General features: G+C 39.7%; 1 protein-coding gene across 17 annotated transcripts in view; it reads left to right on the top strand.

Moving 5' to 3' along the window:
* Positions 1-23,396, top strand: part of CELF2 (CUGBP Elav-like family member 2) — a 535,828-nt gene that overhangs the window by 511,983 nt on the left and 449 nt on the right. For 6 of the 17 annotated variants that reach the window (XM_088165948.1, XM_088165940.1, XM_088165936.1 and 3 more), the window contains 4 exons: positions 7,543-7,674; positions 14,235-14,432; positions 17,213-17,356; positions 22,237-23,061. In XM_088165948.1, coding sequence (XP_088022074.1) covers positions 7,543-7,674; positions 14,235-14,432; positions 17,213-17,356; positions 22,237-22,364 — 602 coding nt within the window. In that variant the 3' untranslated portion in view covers positions 22,365-23,061. Of the gene's footprint in view, positions 1-7,542; positions 7,675-14,234; positions 14,433-17,212; positions 17,357-22,236; positions 23,062-23,396 lie in introns of those variants that run through there. The other 11 variants (XM_088165951.1, XM_088165941.1, XM_088165938.1 and 8 more) reach the window with 4 other exon arrangements.

Here is a 23,396-nt window from a genome sequence, read left to right as displayed (position 1 = left end):
GCTCTCCCTTCCTCCTTTGCTATTGCTGCTTCTCTTTCCCTGTTCCTTGAGAAGAAATGGACAATCTTTCATGGGCACAGTTCACCTGTGAGTAATGAAGAAGCAGAGGGGCACTGACTTATTGGAGAATGGCTGTGATATTGGTATACGTCTTTCTGTATTGTCATTCTTGTTTCCCCTGACTCTTTCTTGCTCTCTTGCTTTTCTGGTGCTCTTTCCCTGGAGTGCATCTGTCACTTTAATTTTATCCTATCCAAGCACAAGCAGAGCACTTAAACTTCCTAGAATCTTCCTTTCTGACATGTCAGACAGCACTTCCGAGATACAAAAAAATGTGCACGTTTTTACTTCTTTCTCCATACCAATGGCAATGTGTTTGTCAGAGGACATTATGGAAAATACACTTCTCCAGACTGGGAAAATCTACCTCACCTTTACCAAAATCTGCCCTGAGAAATAGACCCAGGACCTACTGGTACTGTTAGCAACAGGGAGGCCACCAGTTTGTGCAAGGGTGGATATTTGGATGGGCTGGAGATCACTGTAAAGGGCAGACAATTTAATGCCAATCACACATGCTAGTTAGATTAGAATACTGATGAGCCCTAGTGAAAGGCCAATCGCATCTTCTTTTAGCAAAAAATATTAAAATGCCCCCATTTCTCCCCCTCCAGTTTCTCCACTAGAATAAATTAAAACTTGGAGGTGTGGTTATTATCACAGAATAATTAGACCCCATGGGATTAGAGACACTCAACGTTTGCTAATGCCCCTGGGTTGTGATTATCTAATAATGATGATGCCTCTGTCATTGCTTAATTATTCTTCCCCTTTAAAATGTTCCTTCTGCAGTCAGAGCCCGTAGAATGTGCTCATTTCAGCCAGAAACACCACTGCAAATTCCTGAGAGCAATGTCACATGGGCACCATGATTGACTTGCCCACTTCTCCCCCACACCATGTTTATAATCCTCATTTCATAAGCTCCAACATTACTATATTTGAATCATTCCCCTTTTCCATAAGACATTTTGTTTGTGTATTCAGGAGAAAACTCTGTGGTCTCCATTTCTTCAAAACAACCAGTTGGTGTTAGTGCTACATAAAGGTAACACACCTTAATCCATCGACCTTAAATATATAAGATCAGATCTGTGCAGAATCCCTCCTAACTCCAGGAGTTGGTCCAGACTCCCATGTACATAAGAGCCTCCAACAGCTGGGTGCCATTCTCTGTTTATGACAGTACCACCACAAAACTAAGATCATGTAAACCAAAGTCGGAAGCTTTGCACAGACTTTGTCCAACACAACGAGACTTTGTCCAATATCTTTGGTCTTTCAGTCAGGCCAGCAGGTGTTCCTCATGTCTAGATACAGTTTTCAAGACACAGTTCCAAACATCATTGGTTATTGCAACTAAAGATTAGAAAGAAAACAGAGAACGCAGGCCTAATCTGATTATCCTTAAATCCAGTGTTGTCTCTTAGCTTATTATCCCTCTCGGACTAAGCAAGGGACAAAGGCATATTTTGTTTACTGAAGAGATTTTGTGTACTAAACAAAGATTTTAAATTCAGCTGGCTAAAATTAGAGATTTCTGCTTTTGGGTATAATATTTCTTTTTATTTTGTCCTTATAATTCTCTTATAAACTCTTACATTTTTTTTCTGTCGCTGACTGAGGACCTGTTAGATATATTATTTTTTATTTTTTTTTAATCACCTTTACTCTTTTTGCATGATTTCTTTATATCCTTTCTTTACATTCTTCTACTGTGATTTTATTTTCTGTTGCATGCTGCTGAATCTAAGAGGAATCTAAAACCTCAAGGAAAGATCTAATGTCAGAACTTCTTTTGTTAGATGTAGTTTGGGCCCTAGAAACCTCACCCACACAGTGTAGTTGTGGCAGCCTAGAATCAAAACCACAGATGAGAGTTGTCATAATTAATGTCAACCTCTGTTTCTGTAAACAGGCCCAAGAACATAAACTGGTTCTACTGTTCAGTTTTCAACAATCTTCATTCTTCAGCCTTCTTTCATTCCACCTTAGTGTGAGCTGACTTTCTCTACTTTTCTCCTATGCTGCTCTAATTCCCATAGAATGATTGAGGTTGGAAGGTTAGTTGGGACTTCTGTGGCCCAGCTCTCTGCTCAATTGAGATCAGGTTGCTTAGGGCTAGATCCAAACAAGCCTTTAAAACCTCCAAGGACACAGTTGGAGCAGTCTGGATAATCTGTTCCAAAGGAAGGGAACAGGACAAGGTGGAGAGGAATGGAGAAGTGCACAGTTTACATTGCCCATAAATAATGCCAAGTTAGCATATGTAGCAGGGAGTTTCCAAGAGATCCAGGGGGGTTTGTGGTACAGGACTTTGCTGAGAAGGCATTGGAATTTTTTTTTTTACTTAGACATTTACCAAAAAAATTAAGGAAAGAATCAGCCTGACTACACACTGCAAACCATTTCTCTGCTAAAACATAGTGGGACATATGTGATTGGAATAGGTCCTTTCCTTCAGTGCAGCAGTCAGAGGGGGGGTTATTTAGTTCTTTGTCTTTAGCAGCCTTCCTGGACCCTGACCTCCACTGTGAGAAAAGGATTCCTGAAGATCAACAGAGAGATGGAGCATCACTCCTGTGAGGAAAGGCTGAGGGAGTTGGGGTTGTTCAGCCTGGAGAAAGCTCCAGGGAGATTTCATTGTAGCCTTTCAGTACTTAAAGTGGGCCTGCAAGAAAGACCAGGACAAACCTTTTAGCAGGGTCTGTAGAAACAAGACAAAGGGCAATGCTTTTAAACTAAGAAACGCTAGACTAGATACAAGGAAGAAAATTTTTTTAAAGAGAGTGGTGATACACTGGCACTGGTTGCCCAGAGTAGTGGTGGATGCCCCATCCCTGGAACACAGTCACAGTCAGGTTGGATGGGACTTTGAGCAACGTGTTCTAATTGAAGATCACTCATTGCTCATCTTTAAAGATGCTTTCCAACTTAAACCATTCTCTGATTCTATGATTCACTTTACAAATTGGCCTGAGACATGAGAGAGGTGGTATTTGCCCAAGGCTGTACTGCAGACAAGCATAGGTCTATGGTTTCAGTATAGCAAGAAGCTCTACCAAGGGCACTCCTTGGTCTGAGGTGTAGGAAGTAAATAGATGTGACAAAAAAGTGCCTCTGCCTCCAAGATACAGCTTTCTAAGAGACAGGCAGCAACTGTGAGGAACCAGAAAGTCTTGCAATAGCAATCATAGCAATTACTTTATCAAGGGCAGAACAAGAAGTCTGAGGGAAAACTGGGAAAGGCTCCAGTAGTATCTGGTAGTTGAGTTCATCCATGTGCTCTTTAGGGCAATCCAGCCCAACCTGAAATAGAAATCTAAACGTAAGGTGTCTGAATTGAAGGTCTTTAAATCTCAGAAACAGTCTAGTTTTGACTAGACTAGCTTAAACTAACAACGAGCCTGCCAAAGGTGGGGAAATTAATTCCATCCACAGTGTGTGTAGCAAAGCCAAAGAAATATTTACACATCATTGCCTTTCCTAGATGCTGTTATCCTGAATCTAGTTTTCCAGCTGAGGCAAATCCAGATGATGTAAATCATTATTACTCTATTGACACAAGCTAGCCAAAAGAATGGCCAAAAGTTTCTATGCTAATTCCTGTTGGTTTTCTAGATTGGCTTAGTTTTTAGGAATCTTGTTGAAGTGTTATTTAAATTAAAATTTAAAAGAGAAATGGCTCATTGCTAGTTCATATTTCAGTTTAAAAAAAAGGCAAAAAAAAAAAACAAAACAAAAAGAAAAGAAAAACAAACAAACAAACAAAAAAAAAAAAAAAAAAAAAAAAAAAAAAAACTGACCTAAAAAGTGTTATAACCATTTATAGGCAGAAAGGCAGAAGTGAATGTTCTGAGAACATTTGAAAATGCCAGCTCCTTCCAGCCTTAAAAATCTCCATGAGTGCAGCATTACTAGTTAAACACAGATATCTGTATTGTGTAGAGCAATCACTCAAAATAAAAACGTGTTCTCTGTATCAAAGAGAATTCTGACAAAGAATATATTAACCAAAGTCCAAGTGTCTTAGCTTGAAGGTGATAGTGAAAATTTCATCAGTTAAATGGAGGAAGCACAATAAGAGGAGGGGAAGGCACTGAACTCTTCCATGTGGTAACCAGTGACAGGACCCAAGGGAATGGCCTGGAGCTGTGCCAGGGGAGGTTTAGGTTGGATATCAGGAAAAGGTTCTTCATCCCGAGGGTGGCTGGGCACTGGGACAGGCTCCCCAGGCACAGTGGTCACAGCACCAAGTCTGACACAGTTCAAGATGTGTTTGGACAATGCTCTCAGGCACAGGGTGTGACTCTTGGGGTTCCTGTGCAGGGTCAGGAGCTGGACTTGATGATCTTTGTGGGTCCCTTCCAACTCAGCATATTCTGTGAATGTTCTGGTATGGAGGCTGGAAGGAGCTATGAAATTTATTGGTTTTTTCATTCATTTGGTGTCAGAGGAACGTGGTAAAACCCAATTTATAAATTATGTAGGTAGCTAATCTATTTTTGTCTTCTGGACAACTAAAAGACATAAATATAGAAAGTATTCTGACAGTGAATTATTCTTCCTTTGCCATTACTCTGAGCATTTGTGGAACCCGAGAGTTTTGCTGACACAAGAGAATTATACAGGCTCCCCCAAAGTAGTGCAGTCATTTGCTGTCACCACAAGGCATGTGATTTTTCTTCTTTCCCTTCACTTTAATATACATTACAATTTTTTTGTTGGAAGAAACTAGAAAATGGCAAAGGACAGGAGAAGCATTGTTCTTGTCTCCAGATGGATTTCACCTGGGACCATAGGAAGTAAACCTTTCAGCTGGTCTAATCCTTTACACTTGTCTTGTAGGACCTTTAGATTTCTCAGGGAGAAGGCATGCCATTCCTTCATCTGTTTATTTTATACAGCATTTTGTTAGAAATTTTCAGCTCTGTTAATATTTTGGACCTTTTATAGCCCCTTTATGGTAATATTTTAGCTCATCGCTGTGTTCTTTATTTCATACATGCAGGTCAATTAGTGTGAGGTCTCTCATGCAGAGGTTGCATGATCTCTCAAAGCACTCTAAAATAATAATTTCTATTCACCCCCTGTTCAATAAGATGGTGGAAACCACACAATGTGTTCAGTTTCTTTCTTCTCAAAGAAATATTAACTCAAAGAGGAAAGAGCATTATCCCCCTGTATCTGTGAGACAGATCACTGCTAAGCAGAAGAAATACCACAACAAAACACTCATTCCTGAAGTGCTTTAGGGCTCCAACCAGTATTCTACAGTGAGTATGTGCCAAGTCTTTATTCAGGCAAACTAGATAATCTGCATTGCAAGATTCAAGTGGAAGAAGCACTGAGGCACCTGCTCTTTGTTTGCCTGATGGAATAGAGAAACTTGATTTCCAAAACCAAAAAAAGAAGAAAAGAGATGTTGGCCCTGGATACTGACCATCCCTGGAGCATGTGTTTGAGCATCCAGTAATAAGAGCCTCCATAATTCACTGTGGGCTGCACAAGAGGGAAGATTTTAAGCAGATTTTTTTTTGCCTTCTCCAACAGATGTGTTGACAATCCATAAGCATATGGCTCTTGTTCACAGGAGCTATTTGCCCCCAGCTTTAATGTTATTTACAGGCAGTTTCCTAGTCCCCGTTTCTCTCATTTCTTAACTATATGTGTTTCCTCAAGAGAAAATGGTAATAATCCTCTAAAACAGAAAATGGATAGAATTTAGTCTAGTCAAAATTAATAAGATCCTTCAGATTTGAGTGTTATATATTTCATTTAAATCATTTGCTAATGAACACTGACAGAAACAGACCAGTGTTGGTCACGGGGAATTCACTTTGGTTTTCTCTTCTCTGTTGGTGCCCAAATTATCTGCAAAAAGTGGAATTTTTTACTTGTTTTTTTTTTAATTACTTTTTAAATCAAAGATATTATTGGATTATTATTGCTTTGTTGGGACAGATTGAATAATCAAAGCTGCTTCTGTTTGCAACTTATAAAATTATTCGAGTTAACATCACAGATGCTAAGAGACAAAGACTTCACAACAGAGTCTAGAAATCTCTCTTGCCTCACAGCAAGAATATTTGTTGTACTTTGAGGCCCCAAGAGTGTGAAAACTTGTCTTCAGTGGGTCTTAATGTTGCAAAGGCAGGTTATTTGTAGGTTAGAGCTTCAAGGTTTACCCAGAGAGTGAAAAAGTTACCTCCTACTTTCCTTACTGGATCCTGTCAGCTCTAGAGACTTAACTTTCTTAAGGGTTCACTGAGTAATCTGATGTGTTTGACAGCCCAAAAAAGCATCAAATAAAAGTCATCTTAACTATTTCATAGCTAGGTAATGAATAGGAGCAAAAAAAGCCTGGTTGTAGACATGATGTGCCTCCAGTACATCATCAACAAAACTTTGACTTTAAATGACTTTTCCTAAGATAATGCAACTTTATAACAGAATTAAAAAGAAAAAAAAGAAAAAAAAATAAAGGAAGTCTTTATGAGTGATACACAAAAGTAGGGCTCAGGAGACAAGCTAAAAACTTAATTGCTTCTGCAGCTTTTATGAGTGTGATTCATCTGCTATACCTTTACCTACCTGTGAGTTAAGTCTTTAATCTACACTGGTTATCCAAGGCCCTTCTGTGAGATAGACAGGTATTTCTCGTTCAGCCAACCTATCCCAAATTATGACTCTTTATTACTTTTTTTTTGACAGGAGAGTGAATTTCTCCCTAAACACATAATTTAGATGGATTCAGCTCACCCACCTTCATCATTCCCTTGACATTGTAGCATCAAGGACATTTTTTCCACCTTTTCCCCTCTGGCAAAGCTTTTGGGGATACATACAGTATCACAGGGGTGCATATACATTACTGTCTATATACAAACGCCAAGATAAAAGCCTACAATAAATGAATAGTAATTACATTTTGTATTTGCCTGGTCATTCTTCTTATTCTAATCTTCAGGTCTTTAACTGAAGTTCACATAGTGTCCTAGAGCATGGTGTTTTCACTTAGAATAATTAAACTTACTCTTAGAACATTTGGGGCCCAGAACACTAACCTGTTGTATGACAAAATTACTGAGTAATTCTTGTTTGCTTAATGATGGACTTTGAGGTGAGTGGCAAAATCCCACAAGCCTGGTTAGCTGATCAGCCTGGGTTGCTAGGTTGATTGACAAACTTTTGAGGAAGTCTGGTCCCATACATACTGGCTTAGTATTATATTTGCAAATAATAGCACAGTACTCAATTTTGTGGTCCAGTATTTGCAGTTCTAGACTCATCAACACTTCCCATGAACAACCATACTGTTAATGCCTTGAACAAGACTAGTCTTGTTGATCTCATTTTCTTTCTTTTCCTTCTTGCAAATAGCCTTGTCTTGCTCCTGTGTGTGATTGTAAGCTGTTCTGTGATCAAATAAAATAAACAAACTTAATTGCCTTAATTTTGCTTTGCTTTTTTTCCTTTCAGTGGCTGCATCAACTGCTAATTCCACAGCTGGTGCGGCCATGAATTCTTTGACTTCTCTGGGTACTCTCCAAGGACTGGCTGGAGCCACTGTTGGACTGAATAATATTAATGCACTAGCAGGTACCGTAAACAGTGAGTATTTATTGCTGTGGTGGACAGCCTTCCCCAATAATCATGCCACAAAATCTATCAATTGTAAAGTGATAATATGATTTTTAATCTTTACACCAAATAAGGGGGTCAAGTTAGTCAGTTCCATACTACTACTACATATGTAGTTCTCTGGAGTCTTTTAGTTTCACACAGTTTATTCTGCAAAGTGAATTTCTTTGTGTCCCTGCATAAAGACTCCTCTTCTTGCAGTACATTCAGAAATTAAAAGAATTGTCACCAGGGATTTGGGTTGTCTAGGTTATAGAAGAGGCTCCTTTTTCATTGAGGGAGTCTGACAGCAGGTGGATCACCCCAATGTACAAAACCTGACTCAGAAATGTAGTGCTAAGAAAGATGTTAGCCATAGAGGCAGTCCTTTAAAACATCTGTAAGAATTATCTAATTGACCTGAGAGCAACATGCTTTAAAAATGAAGGCAAGTCTTTGGCTTTTAATTGGCAAGTGTAGGAGAAAATGCAGTCAGTCACCTGTAATGGTAGAGCACACACACCTATCCTATGACATCTTAACAAACCCTGGCATCTCCAGCTAAGAAGATGCCAGTAGTTGTTAGAACATTCTTCTTTGTTCTTAGCCATGGTCAAGATTTTCTTGAAGAAGAAGGATTTTTTTATTATTGTTTCTGCTGTGATGACTTCACCTTTGCCTGGAACAGAAGAGATTTGCCCAGCTGCATTTTTCCCCCTCCCTCTTTTTTTCTTTAGCTGCTGTTGCTCCTTGCATTTCTTTTTGCAATGCAAGGAATCTATTTGGTCATTGCCAGCCCATGACCCATCATAATGTACCCTCAGGAATGGATGTCCTCCTCAGTATCTCTTGCTCACTCTAATGCTGTGCATGATGTCCTTTCTGTCACTGTTTCTTGGCTGCTCACCCAATCTTTTTGTTCTGTGATCTCTGGTTGGCATTGTTGGGAGCTGGGAAGGAAGGGGGCTTATGGATGTCCATGTAGCAATGTTGAATGGTTGCATGGGGTCTCGTGTAAAACAGGACTTGCTTCTGGCAAGGATATGTGCATTTCACACAAAACAACCTCTTTGTAAATACAACTCAAGGACAATGTAAGTAAAATTAGTATTAGGTCCCAAAATGGCAGATATTAGTTTCCTTACTTCTTATTCCATTAGTGTCAAATCAAGTCACTGAAAATGGCATGCATAGAAAGCTAACTTACCTCCTCTCCTCCTGTGAGCTCTTGTAGTAAGAGAGCTACCCTGTCATGAGTAAGAAATCATTAAATGTCCTTTCTGATTAACAGTCATTGTGCTTCACTTGGTGTATAAAAAAATCACAATATCAAGACCAAAATATGACATCCCAGTCCTTCCCCTCCGCAAGTGTTAAGAACCCAGGCACAGTGGAGCACTCCAACATAATGTACCAAAACCAAACAGGAGTGAATCCTGTGATCTCATTGTGTGGGAGCCCTTCTATTGCACTCCTTTTAGCACCCCTTGCTAGGCTGCAAGCAAAGAGTTTACATTTTCTCAGCAAGTATTTTGAGGTGATGTGTGTGCAAACTTATATGCATGTGTCATTTTAAGTATTAATGATGTATTCACAACCTGGTACCAAATTTCAGTTTGTTTTAAGTCACCATTGCTTCCATGGATTTGTACTGACAGTGACTGCAGTCCTAAATCTTCTTCATGGATGTTTCTATGGATATGTGTATAGTGCTTACAAAATGTATGTGGGTATGTCTGTCTATATATATACATACACGAGAGAGAGCTAAAGAGGGGAACTGCTTTCCCATGACACAGCTCAGCATTAGGGCACTGTTTGCCTCCAAAGGGAATTTGGTTATCACTTTCTGGTACTCATGATGCTGATGATAGTGGAGCATTGCTCAAAATAACCTCCCCTGTCTATTTTAATGAAAATTTGGGGTTTTTCCTGATGACTGTGATTCAGACATTCACACTCAAACCCACCTGGGAGATTGCCTTTGGGAAACCTCATGTCAGTAAGTCTGATGTTCTACACTGACATGGCTTTTACCATGGTCATAAGTGGGCCACTATAATATTCACTGGCCATGGACATTCCTGAAGTAACTGTGCAACAAATTGGGAATTGAGTGATGTGCTTCTAGTTGGGAAATTAGAAAATCCAAAGCACAAGTCAAGCAGAGCTTAACCCAAAAATTAATCAGAAGGTGGCACTGGACTTGGGCATTGATTTATACAGAGGTTTGAAGAAATGCTCTTCTGCCTAAGCCATGTCCTGCATGTGAGAATCACGTGGAGAATGTCTTCTATGCTGAGCTCACTAGAAGACTTTTATCTGATTTTTCGGTCCTGTCTGGGTCTGTGAAAAGAAGCTGTGCTATGGAGGCTGATAGTGATGTCATTGTAGAGAGAACCATTTTAAAAAGATGTCTGGAGGCCTTAAATAAAGTGGAGTATGGTAAGTTTAAGTGTCTCCATGGTTTTGGCAGTAGTTATACCTAAGTGTGGAGATTCAGTCTTCTCTCGGATTTTCTTGAAGCACCTAAAACTTTAAATGGGAAAACATTTGACTGTCTGCTTTGAGCACATAAATTTAAGAATTCTAAGTAATAAAAAGAATTATGAGGAAAAAATTACTAAAGAGAGAGGAAGCAATTCTTTGCAATAAAGAAAGAAGACCATACTTTCAGGATACTGGACAGCTATGGCACAGTATTTGTGTGTGACCTCAGGGCAGTCACTTAGCCTTTTTGCCCCCTTATTTACATCTGTAAAACAGAGATAAAACTATTCATGATAGATTTGAAGGTGTTTGAAAAGCACTTTGAGAGACCTTTGGACTTGCCAAGCTTTGTTGCTTTTGTATTATGTAGAGAAACTCAGAAAAGTAGAAAGGCTCCAAAAGGTTATTTCACAGAAGGGAGGAAGGGACCAGAGTTCAGTGTATGACTGAGGTGCATTGGTAGAGATAATAAAGAGATGGCAGAGATGTGTAACAGCAGCTGGGCCTTGCAGATTTCATAAAAATGTAACAGAAAAAGTGTTGGAAGCTCTGTTTTGCTCAGGAGGGAAGTGAATGCCACACGTGGGCTGTGGCAGCAGTAGCTGTGCCCTTCCCAGGAGCAGAGCTGTGGGCTGGGTTGTCTGGGGGAAAGAGAGGGAGGATGCTGCCCACTGGAACACAAAGCATGTTTATCTAATAGGCCAATGACTAACCAAAGATAACATGGTATCCTAATGCTACCTCTGTTATCAAGTTATTTCAACACTAATAAAAAGAGAGAGATACAGGCTGCTTTATCAGGAGCCTTTATTTTAGCCAGTCCTGTGTATACACCCATGCAAGCAATGACAGAAACCTAAGTATAAAACATCAGAGGAGACTACAGTCAGCCTCAGGATCAAATTATTATTAGTAGTAATATATATAATATATATATTATATATTATATATTATATATTATATATTATATATTATATATTATATATTATATATTATATATTATATATTATATATTATATATATATATATATCATTTATTATAAAAATAATTTATTATTATTGTTGTTATTGTAATATTTTGAATGCCACTCTATCACTCCCCCTCCTGAACTGGACAGGGGAGAGAAAATATAACAAAAGGTTTGTGATTGAGGTAAGGGCAGGGAGAGATCACTTACCAACTACCATCACAGGCAGAACACTCCTGACTTGGGGAAATTAGTTTAATTATTACCAATCAAATCAGAGTAGAATAATTAGCAATGAAACTAAATCTTTAAAACACCTTCTCCCACTCCTACCTTCCTCTCAGGTTTAACTTTATTCCTGAATTCTTCACCTATTTCCCCAGTGGTGCAGGAGGACAGGGGTCAGTTCATCCCCTGCAGCTCCTTCCTTCTCGGGATTGGACTCCTCACACTGCTCCTCTGCTCCAGCATGGGGTCCCTCCCACAGCAGAGAGTTCTTCACTTGCTCCTTCAGTGTGGGTTCCTTTCCACAGGCTGCAGCACTCCACAAATTGCTCCATCGTGGGTCTGCTCCGTGGTGTTGGTCCACAGGCTGCTCCAGAGCTGGTCCCCCGCAGGGTCACAAGTATTGACAGCAAACCTACTCCCGTGCAATCCTCTCTCCACAGGTGCTGCCAGCCCTGCCTTCCCACGGGGTCACAGCCTTCTTTGGCCATCCACCTGCTTTGGTGTGGGCTCTTCCATGGGCTGCAGGTGGATCTCTGCACCCCCTGGGCCCCTATGACCTGCAGGGCACAGCTGCTGCACCAGGGGCTGCAGGGGAATCTCTGTTCTGACCCCTGGAGCAGCTCCTGCCTCTCCTTCTCCACTGACCTTGAAAAGCTGTTTCCCTCACGCTTTCTCACTCTTCTCTTCTTTAGCTGCAGTTACCATTGCACAGGGCTTTTTTCTTCTTCTTTACCATGTTACCTCAGAGGTGCCACCACTGTCACTGTTGGGCTCAGCCTTGGCCAGTGGTGGGTCTGCCTTGGAGCCACCTGGCATTGGCTCTGTAGGACACAGGGGAGGCATCCAGCAGCTTCTCCTTTATTGCCCCCCCTACCACCCAAACCCAATACAGTTTTATAACTGGAACCATTATACAAGAAATACCTGGGTCTGTTGAGCTCTGACAGGGATTTTTGTTCAGCCAGTACCTCCCATCAGGGTACAGCGATGCTCTGAAGTGGGGTGGAGGAGAAAGAAGTCTTCAAAGTGAGACATTTTATTAAGGAAAGGCTAAGAATATCACATCTCTGTCAAGTGTTTAGTCACACAAATTATAGAAAGATCAAAAGGTATAATTTATGCAGTACAATTCTCTTAATTGGCACAGACTCTGGTGGAGCCAAAAAGGTGCCACTTGAGCAATTGTCCTGATTATTGGAGACTCATAGGAATATGCTTTTCAAATCTACATAAGAAGCAGAAGGATACTGGGGTCAGCATCTTTATCCTCCTCTGTCAATGCTGGATAATCCCTTGCAGTATTCTTCCTGTATCTAAATTACACATGTGATAAGGTTTCTGCCATCTTCCTTGAAGATTGTTTCCCAGTCTAATAGATTTAATTATTAATTTACTATAAAGTGTCCTCTGCTTAATTTCCCCACTTTTCATCAATTTACATACCAACCCTTATTATTGCTCTGAAGTTAAACCCTTTCCTTCTCTTTACTGTTCCTCACTTTGGGGTCTTAATATGACACCACCAGTCACACCTTTACCCACCATTTTACCAATCAAAACATTACACAATGTCTAAGAAATGATTGCTGGTGATTCTGGGTCCCCCTCTCCCCCATTTTTCTAGTGACTGATCTTCTGTACCTCTATGGGCCTGTTAAACCCTCTAAGTTGTTTGTGAGCTGTTCACCTAGAAACTGGGATAGCTTATTGTGCAGAAAACATGCCCTGACTCAGTCCTGATGGTCTCTCAGTGCTCAGGTTGACGCAGGTTGGGTGTGTGGAAGATGAGCAGGGCTCTGAACCCTGCCATGCTTTCAAGTTCCAGCAGCAAATTCACTTTTTCTGGAATTCCAGAAAGACATGCTAGCACTGTTAACTTCAACATAACTCATTTAGGAGCCATGCTGAGCAATGGAATCAAAAGAGAGAAGCTGTAGCTCAGGAGTTTGTCCATCATCAAATCAGAGTAGTACAACTCCTTATGTAGCCCACACTGTTTGCACGGATGAGGGATGTTATTTTCTGCACAGCTAGCAATCCCATCTGAAATTTCCTCTTTAGCAGCCATCCCAGTTAAATTACTCTGTTACTTATGAGGATTTAGAATTGCTGTAAGTTAAAAAAAAAAGTGACTCTGCTTCCCTTGTGATGAAAAACATTGCTAGAAATAAATGCTTTTGTTTCTTCATGAAAAATGCCTAGTCTGGATGAAGTATTTTTAGTCATTCTGTGTGTGCTGCTGTTCATCTCTTGTGGAGATGAGAGAGACTGGAAGAGGAGGAGGATGGAAGCAAAGAGCATCTCAGTCCATCTTTCTACCCCAAGCCTAAGGGACAAAGCCTGTAATTGTACAGAGGGTTATAATAGAATCATTTAGGTTGAAAAAGACCTGTTTTAAATGCAGTTAATCAGAGTTCTCTGCTTACTGTGTATAAACACTTCTGATATGGTGTTGTGATGGCTGTTGCTGAAGACCCTGGTCAGAGAGAGCAGGTTTCCTCACGGACTGCTTTTCCCAGTGGCCATCTCACAAGGACACAGGTCAAACTGGTCCCACACTGCCAGCCTCAGACACCCAGAGCAGAAGCACAGGTGTCAAGGAGGATGAGCAGAGAGGCTCTCGGGAGCACAGAGCTGTAGTACTTGCCAGTAGCAGGCTGCATGCGAGTCCATTTGACTGTGCAACCCTTGTGCTGAAGTGATCCTGATGCCAAAGTCGTGTTTCTTTGTCCTCAGTCCCATTTGGTGAAGTGCCGAGCTGCATGCACCGCTGTCGTTGTCAGTGTCGTATAATACCAACGACTTTCGGAAAGCACTAATGAACAAGTGCAATTTCTTTTCTCTATTGTTGGGTTTTTTGTAAAGTTGCTCAAATGCTCTCAGGTATGGCGGCCCTGAACGGAGGACTCGGCGCCACAGGCCTGACGAACGGCACGGCCGGCACCATGGACGCGCTCACCCAGGCCTACTCAGGAATCCAGCAGTACGCGGCCGCCGCGCTGCCCACCCTCTACAGCCAGAGCCTGCTGCAGCAGCAGAGCGCCGCGGGCAGCCAGAAGGAAGGTAAGTGCCCACGCCACAAAACCCAGGCCATGCTGTGCCGTGCGTCGGTTTCCTTGTTTCCAAGGAAAACAGCCGTGCCACGCGTCTGTTTCCGTGTTTCCGAGGCTTCACGGAAGGCCTCGGGTGGTCTAATCTGTGATTTCCTCTTCCTCCAGTTTCCTCCTGCTTAGCACTGTCACCTTCTTTAACCTCTAATGTGTTTCACTTTTCAGCCATCTGTCCTCCGAGTTACACTTTGCCACCCATCCCTTCCATATGTAAAAGCATTTACCAGCTACCACATAAAAAAGCGCTGTTAACAAAAGTCATCCCTCTGTGGATGCAGTTTTGTCTTCTGGTTTCCATTTTCTGGAATAGTGGAGTTAATCTGATTAAGGTTTTGAGCTAATGACAAGATCCGCTTTCACTTTGAGTGGTTCTTTGCTTAATTGTGGGTCTTGTGAGGAAGCAGCTAAGTGAATGATTGCTCCCCTCTCCCCACACCAACAGCAAATAAACCTCAGGAAGTTATTGCTAAGAATAAATGAACACTAATTACAAGGTGTTTAGGAAAATGAGGCTACCCTTTTCCCCTCTTCCGTTCCCCTTCATACTTCCCAGGCATTTTGAGGGGGGCTGTTTCTCTTTTCATTACTTTCTCCTGTCCTAATTTCCAGCTAATTCTGCAAAGACAGGAAAATGCTGCATGCTTTCTAATACTATATGTATATTGTCTCTATTTCTCTTGCTTTGAAAATAAACCTAGTATAATATCCTCAAGAGAAATCTTTTTTATCCTCTTTTGAAATATCTTGTACAGTTATGGGATGTGTTTCCTAGGAAGACAAATATGGCATTCCCTCTGCTAGTTATTGTATAGGGACACTGGAGTTAAAATGTATATTTTCTCTGAAGCCTTTCCTTCATTTGGTGCTAAAAGCTTGAATTATTTAAAATGAAAAGGGATTTTTTTAATCTTGTTTTCCATTTTTTTTGTTTTTTGCATTTATCTTTCACCTCAGGCCTTTTGGTCAGTGACAACAGACTATTTGACACCAGAAAAAAATTGTTTATTTGGTGTCATTACAAGATACATAGTGAAGGACAGCTTGATTTTTTTTCTAACTATTTTAATTTTTTTTCTGCTCAGAAACGTTGAAATCAACTTTAGGCTTATTTTTTTATATTCATTGATTGCCAGCAACCTTTTTAAAACATGGCAATTTTGTTATATATCTTGTATCTGTTAGTAGGTGGTTAAGTTCGAGTGAGTGGATTCCACTACAGAATACTGACAAAAATGTTTTGTCTATTACCATGATATCTGTTGGAATTGTGAAGAGTCTGGAGTGGCTGAGGATAAACAAGTACCAGAGAAAAGTGCTATATAAATATTAAATGCTGGAGCACAGTGAACTGCCTCGTGCATATGCTCTTAAATATTATTTAGTCATTTTCCCCCTACTATTTCAAAGAATATTATTTGCTGGGAATGATAGTTTACTTGTGACAAGAAGAAAAAAGTTCCGAGTGACAAGTGTTTTTCATCTTTTTTTTTTTTCCTGAGGACAGAATACTTTTTTTTTTTTTCTTTTTTCTGTCTAATTCATATATCTCCTCCTTTTTGGGCAAACTCTGCTACCTTTTCCTTCTGAGTGAGGCTCCGTGGCTCTGCTGCAGAAGGAACTCTGTAAATTTGAGGAATGCTTTCCTCTTCCTCTCCAGAAAACCAAGGGCATCACATCTGAGGCACATTTAGGTTCCATTAAGCAAGGGAACATGTAATCAGGCTATTCTAGGTGTGTTTTTAGCAGAAATGCTTGTTCCCTTTGTATACCACTTACACTGCTGGAGCCTGCATGGGGAGCCCACATCTGGCTCCATCACACTCTTCCTTGCATCTTTGCTCATTTCCAGTGTGTTGCTATTGAGCTAGGGGAAAAAATAACCTATCAGGACTAGGATTAATGTTTTAACCTACACCTTTAATAATATGCATCTCAAATCTTGTCTCTAAGAAAAATATTCAAAGCACCTTTGAGTTTACAACTTTCTTTGCAAACTCAACTAATTCTAAAGCCACTTAATTTCAACCCAACTACCTGATTTTGAACTTCTTTAAAAGACTTGCTTTACAAAGGTTCTTCCAGGAGACAGAGCTTTCTATGAAGGATCTATATTAAAAAAAAAAAGCTCATTTTGAAATGAGTCAGTACAAATTTAATTCTGAATGTCTTTTTCTCACTGACTTCACTGACATTTAAGTCACAAGATGGGTTTTGTCTTACTATTTTTATTCCTATCAGCACCATTTTCTTGCCCTTTGAGTTTAAATCTGTGGTACTCAAATCTGAGCTCACCTCCTTCCATTTCCATAAGTTCCTGCAGCTGGAATTAAACTGACAAACCCATGCAGGTGTTAGAAGCAGCAGAAGACTCCTTGTGCAGTTCTTGGGGTATTTTGAGAGCCAATACATTCTGTACCTGTTTTCCTAACCTTAATTATACTGAAAGACACTCATATAAATTGAAAAAAGAGAATGAATTTAACTACTTCTGTAGTAGAGTTATGAAATAAACACTTTTCAAAGTAAATACTTTTCAAGATGGGATGCTCTAAAGAGCTGCATTTCATCTGTGCTCCTTTGATGATCCACTTGCTTTTGTTCCTTCAGAGTTGGAAAGTGAAATGCTTTCTGACCATCAGCTTCAGTAAGTATTATAGAAAAACAGATTAAATGTAGCACTTGTAATAGCTGTTTTCATACTTTTTTTTTTTTCTTTTATTTATTTTCCTAAAGGTCCAGAAGGGGCAAACCTCTTTATTTACCACCTCCCCCAGGAGTTTGGAGACCAGGACATTCTGCAGATGTTCATGCCTTTTGGAAATGTTATCTCGGCTAAAGTCTTCATTGACAAACAGACCAATTTGAGCAAGTGCTTTGGTATGTCAAATTTAATAAATCAAACAGTAAAAGCCACATGCACTATACTGAAAAGGGGGCAGGAAAGAAAATTAACAGCAATGTGAGAAATGTCATACTGGAAAATCATTCCAAAAACAATGGACTGTTAATCCTCAAATGAGCAGGAAGATGCACAGACAAACTACTTCTAACTAAAAATTGGATATGAAAAAAAAGAATAATAATCTTCCAGTCTGACATCTTGCATGAATGTGTCAAGTACATGAAACTAATTACACCCTATGTGGGGGAATGTCATTTAGTATACTATTAAATTGCCTTATTATGGATACTTAATTATTCTCTATTGTATAGTTGAGCCACTTAAAAAAGCTCTATGTTTAACCCATTGCTTCTACATTTCAGGAATTTCTTTCTTCTGAATTAAGTACAAGATTTTGCAATTAGTGACTGAATGGTGTGTACATGTAGTTCAGAATATTTTGCAGACAGTTGATGTCTAGATATGCAGCTCCAGCTGTTGTGGGTGGGTTCCAGGGTATTATGGAAGGTGGTATTTCCCTTACCTTAGGGCAAGGATGAAGAGCCTCACTAGATCAGTGTCAAGTTTCCCAGAGAATACTTTGAGCTGTCAGAAAATTAGATCACAGCAGAGGAAGAGATGATGTGCTGGTATAAAAATAGTTTTAGGGTTGATTAAGAGGGCTGATGTCTTTGGAATAGCAGAGATGTACCAGTTCAGTGCTTTGATGGAGTGGAGCAGAGAATGTGAGTGGTAAACTTCTGGAGCGTTGGGCTAATAATTATGGTCTTATACAAGACACAGGGAGGATTTAGGAGGAGGAAGGAATCTCTTAAACATGAGTTTTATAAGGGTTGACAATTGTAATAAAAAAATTGAAAATTGTAATTGTAAAATATTGTAATTTCCTTAAAAGTGGCGATTCTTTCCCAGAGTATAGGAATGCAACTGTATATATGACAAAAGGGGATTGGATAGTACACTTGGAAAGTTGATTCAGTTCACAGAAAGAGGTGACATTCTTTCTGCTTTTTCCCACAGTCTGACAGTTCATTTTTGAAGCATTCACCTATTTAGGCTTTACAAAAAATTATTCATATCTAGACTAGTATAGTCCAGCCTGTGTCTGCAATGGGTTAAAGCAGTCTCTGAGGCTCTTGCAAATTTGAAAAGTGGAATTGAAATGGACTCCCCATTGATCTGGAGCCAGTTCTGTTAGTATGTTGGGGTTACAAAATCGTTGTTGAGGTCTCCAGGAATCTTGATGAAATGTCAAATCAAGCTACGTTAATCGAAATGCAGCAATTGTGGTGACTGCTGAAAGAATGTAAATTAGTTTGGGCAGGTGGCTCAATTCATCAGATCATTTCCCACACTTGATTTTTGTGCATTTTCTTTTACTCTTTGATTACCTTCTTACACATTTTCCTGGGTTTGTGAGACACAATTGCCTGACATAAAGTGATCTTCTTAAAGGGAATAAAGTTATCTTCTTTAAGGGAAAATGGAGGTGTCAACACCCAACGGATGGAGGAATCCTCTGTCTTTTTGGTTTTAGGCAGCTTTCACTGATATTTCCATTTCTCAGTCTTCCTTCCCAGATACTCTGCCACCAGGGAGGGAGCTCTGCTTTAAAAACAAAAAGTAGAAGTGGCAGATGAAGCTGATTTTTCCGATTTAGTGGGTGACTACTTTGTGATGCTGCAAATCACAGGCAAAGCCAGAATTAGTCCTGCTAGCTTAATGTACTTGCACAGTCTGCATGCACCTCCTCAGCTTTATTAGCAAGAATTACCTATTTGTTGTTTTAGTCCTATATTTGTGTTTCAAAAAGCTTTTTTTTTTTCTGTCCTCCCACCCAAAAACTATGACATTAGTGCCACTGAAGAACCCATTTCTCTGCTGAATCATTAATGGTCATTACACTTGGTACAGTTTGAGTTTTGTTTTTTTATTTGTTGGTTTGGTTTGGTCTTTTTGCCGCTAGTAATAGTAATTATAACAGTAATAGTAATATAAATTATATTAGTAATAGTAATTATAACAGTAATTGTAATTGCAATAGTTTGCACATACTTAGGGTTTCCTACTCTGGAGTTTCCAATCTCCTGCCCAAAGGAGGAGGAAATCAAATTACAGACGAGAACAGGTTGAACATCCAAAAGGTGTAAAGATTATCTAAGTCTGTCCACTGGCAGAAATGAGAAGGGAAGGTTCATTCTGAGTGAGTGATAGACAGTGACGAATCTTTATGTAAAAATGAAAAATTCCTTTTCTTTGCAGAAAAAGGACTTAGGCATATTTTCTTTTCTTGTCCAAACCAGAATGAATGCTCAAAGGATTAAATTATGATGAGGATGACAGGACAGTGTGTTTACACCTGGAAGTACTCTTCCATGAGTTCTCATGTGCTCCATGGGCTTTAGTTGACTCAGCAGACAAAGAGTTTCACTCTGCAAGCTTATCTCTTGCCTTTCATAATCCTTATAATAAGAAAAATGAGATATGTAAGTAAGGCAGAGGAGGGGGGACCCAGTTACATCAGAGCAGAAATGCAGACGGCCTTACAGCAAAATTGTTACTTGAATGATGAAATTTATTTATCCTAATTATAGAGATACCCAAAGATCTAAAGCAAAAATCAGAGTTGTCATGACAGGGTCTTTGAGAATTAGTAAGAAACATCATTCCAACTTCATGTAACCTGTGAGTTAAAATTCAGACAAAAAATGGTGAATGGGTGCAATCAGAAAAATACAAATAAAGGGAAGGAATTCCAGATTCCTCAGTATGCTTTATAAATGTAGGTTCTCAATAAGGAAGAAGATGAGAGCATAACAAGCTAATGTAGATACTGCATTCTGTGTAAAGAGACAAACTGTGTATCAGAATAACAGTTGAATGTCAGGGGCTGATGCCAGCAGTGTGCTTCCTTCTCTTCATTCACCATCCACATGCATGTGACTAGTTTAGATCACTTGCTTACTTTCCAGGTGGATAAAACTAGGTAAAAAAGAAAGGAACTACAGTGATGATAAGTTCATAGCAATAATATGCACTTAGGAGAATAAAGTGAAGGTCAGGAAAGCTGTAGAGGGAAATGCTGAATTGCCAAGGTAGGTAGGAGTAGCTATAGCTCAGTTGTGGAGCATCTGCCTGAACAGTGCTACAGCTGCCTCCCAACTCATGCTAGTTCCCTTTTCTATCCCTGAGGCAATCCTAGAGCCAATGGAAGGAGACACAGGACACAGAGCAAAGATAATGACTGGAGTCATGTGAACAGATATCCTAGAACCAAATAGGGGAAAGGAAGAAAGGAAGAGACTGATGAAGCTCCTTAGGATTTGGCAATAAATTTAAGAGGGAATGATCTCAGGGAGAACGTGAGGAAGTAGCAAGAGTTACTAAAACCAAGGAAGGTATGGAGGAATATTTATTGTCCCTTAAGCAGGTAACAAGTAACGAGCCACATGACAATATGGATAGAGCATATTGGCTTTGGCCAGGAGAAGGTCTGCAGAGATTTAAATGAGAGGTAATTTTGAGTGGAAGGAACAGAAGTCAGAGAAGAGTCTTAACTTAAATAGTTTGGTGAAGTTGATTTAAGGTGAAGCCAGAGGGATGATCTATGAAAGAGAACAGCTGGACAAGGATACCTTGATAAGGGGGGAGGATTTCATGCAGTGGGTAAAGTGTAATAACACTGACTCTGCAATTGGAAGAGGGCAGCAGTGCAAGAGCCATGAAAGGATAGGTTAAATTAATGGTAAAAAGAGGTTATGAATCCAAGAAGTACACAGACCCTAAGCACAAATTAATAAAGCTGGTTGGTGAAAGAGAGGTACTGAGAAACCTGTGCATTGGGACTGAAGACAAAGCATGTGGCATCCATGCTTTAGGAGTGTGAAGGGATATATGTTAAGGCAAATTCGAGTGGAAAGAAGAGGGAGCATTTCAAAGCAGATGCATAACAGCAGGCTGAGTACAGTAATAATTAGCCTGAGCTGAGGCAGAGCAGCAGTTAGGCAAGCTTTGCAATTACAAGTGGGAGGCCCAGATATGAAAATGAACTTTGAGCTTCCAGAATCACTGAGATTTGAATATATTATGAGCAGAACATTTTCAGTCTCCCAGGGAAAAGAAATCTGAGCCAGTCCAGCCATTCTGAATTACCCAAGCAAGCATTATCCTCCTAGTTAGTGCTCACACACGAGGAGCAGATCTTGGAATTCTCATCAAACCCTACCATTGTCTTTATGATGCTGCTTAATTTTGATGTTTGTGTGCTCCTTTGGGGACTAAGAGACTGAATTAACTAACATTCAGGTACCCTGAGATCTTGAACTGCAAGGAGCTGTAAAATTACAAAATATTAATATTGCAACTGTCCTAGGCCAAGCCCAAGGAAATGAGTGTTCCATAGCACACATGAACTCACACCCACGTGTGCCAGTGGGTTTAGGCAGTTTAGAGGTTGCTTCTGTAAGCAGGCTTGCTGTTTCAGCTTCCCTTTTGCAGACTGGCCTAAATAGCACTTCCTAATAGACTGGGAGGTATGTAGATACTACACTGAAAAGTGTTACAGTAATAAATATCTTCAGTCTCTTAGGTAGGTAGATAAATAACAGAATGGAAACTGCACTGCACCAAAATTGGCCAACTGCATCTCAGCTAGTAAAGAAATGTTCTGAAAGTAAAGAGGAAGGCAAAAGGAAACAGGAGAGGAAATGGGATGTGAAGCATGATCAAAGAATTAATTGAAAGCAGGATAAATGTGTCAAATAAATAGCAATCATAAAATTCTAACAAAATGCCTTCTGACATTTGTTGTAACCTAGAGCTGACTGTGTCTCCTGCTGTGTTCTGTGTCTCACAGGTTTTGTTAGCTATGACAATCCGGTCTCTGCACAAGCTGCTATCCAGGCTATGAACGGCTTTCAGATTGGCATGAAACGCTTGAAGGTTCAGCTGAAACGCTCCAAAAATGACAGCAAACCTTACTGATCTTAACCCCAGATGCTTACTGCTCTTATTTTAGCTTTCTTAGGGTAAGTCCCATGAGAAAACCTGTCCTCTGCAGGGGGGTTAAGAAAGAACATAGAGCCAACCTTCACCAAGAGACAGTTATTTTTACAGTTACCACTTCCATCTCCCCACTTGTCCTTACTACACTTGGCTCCCATTTCCTAGCCAAGTAATTACTGAGTTGTGTTACTGTATTTTGTTTTGCAGCATAATTTATCTCCTTTTTGAAACAAAAATAAACGTCTTGAAATTCCAAACAGCACACACACACACAGACACAAAAAAAAATGTGCAATTTAACTCTGTGAACCCTGGTGCCATTAGCACACAATAAAAGTTGTTTTCTATGGATGGATCGTATTTTACCAGGGTGGCACCAGCAGTTTATAGGTTAAACAAAATGGCCTCATGCCAGTTGAAGCACTTATTTTGCAACAAAAATTGAAACAAGTCTTTCCACTACATCAACTTGTTTTTTGAGAAGATCTGATTTTTTTTTCGGTTCAAATCAACGTATTGTTATATATTAGTCTGATTTTACACTGGTCGTCTTTATATTTCATTTTTTTTAAGTTCTTGTTTTTTTGGAAAGGATTAATGTAAAAAAGATTTAGAGATCTGTTTCTAAAGCTACAGGGTTTAAAATAAAAAAAATAAAATAAAATGAGTGACAATACTTGATGTTTCTTGAGAGATAAATTTAATAATAATAAAAAAAAGAAAGCCACAGGCCTGTAAATTTTATTTGTAAAAAGCATTTCTATTTTTATACAAAATTTTTACTGCCTCAGAAATAATGGAATTTATTTATTGCCTATTGTTAACTTATTGGATACCTAAAGAGCAGCTCTCTATGCTAGCTAGATCCTTTGAAGTAGTCTCTAGAGTAATTGTGCCAAGAATGGGCGCTTTTTCACTGTTGAACCCTCCACCCTTTGCAGTTCATGCTTTTATCCTCTTGTTTGTATTTGTCTGGTTATTTTGTTCGTAGTTTCCATTACCTAGTTTAAA

This window comes from Sturnus vulgaris, chromosome 5, assembly GCF_052056855.1.
Source record: "Sturnus vulgaris isolate bStuVul1 chromosome 5, bStuVul1.hap1, whole genome shotgun sequence".
NCBI lineage: Eukaryota > Metazoa > Chordata > Aves > Passeriformes > Sturnidae > Sturnus > Sturnus vulgaris.
The sequence above is the reverse complement of the archived record's forward strand: the minus strand, read 5'-3'. Positions and strand labels throughout refer to the sequence as shown.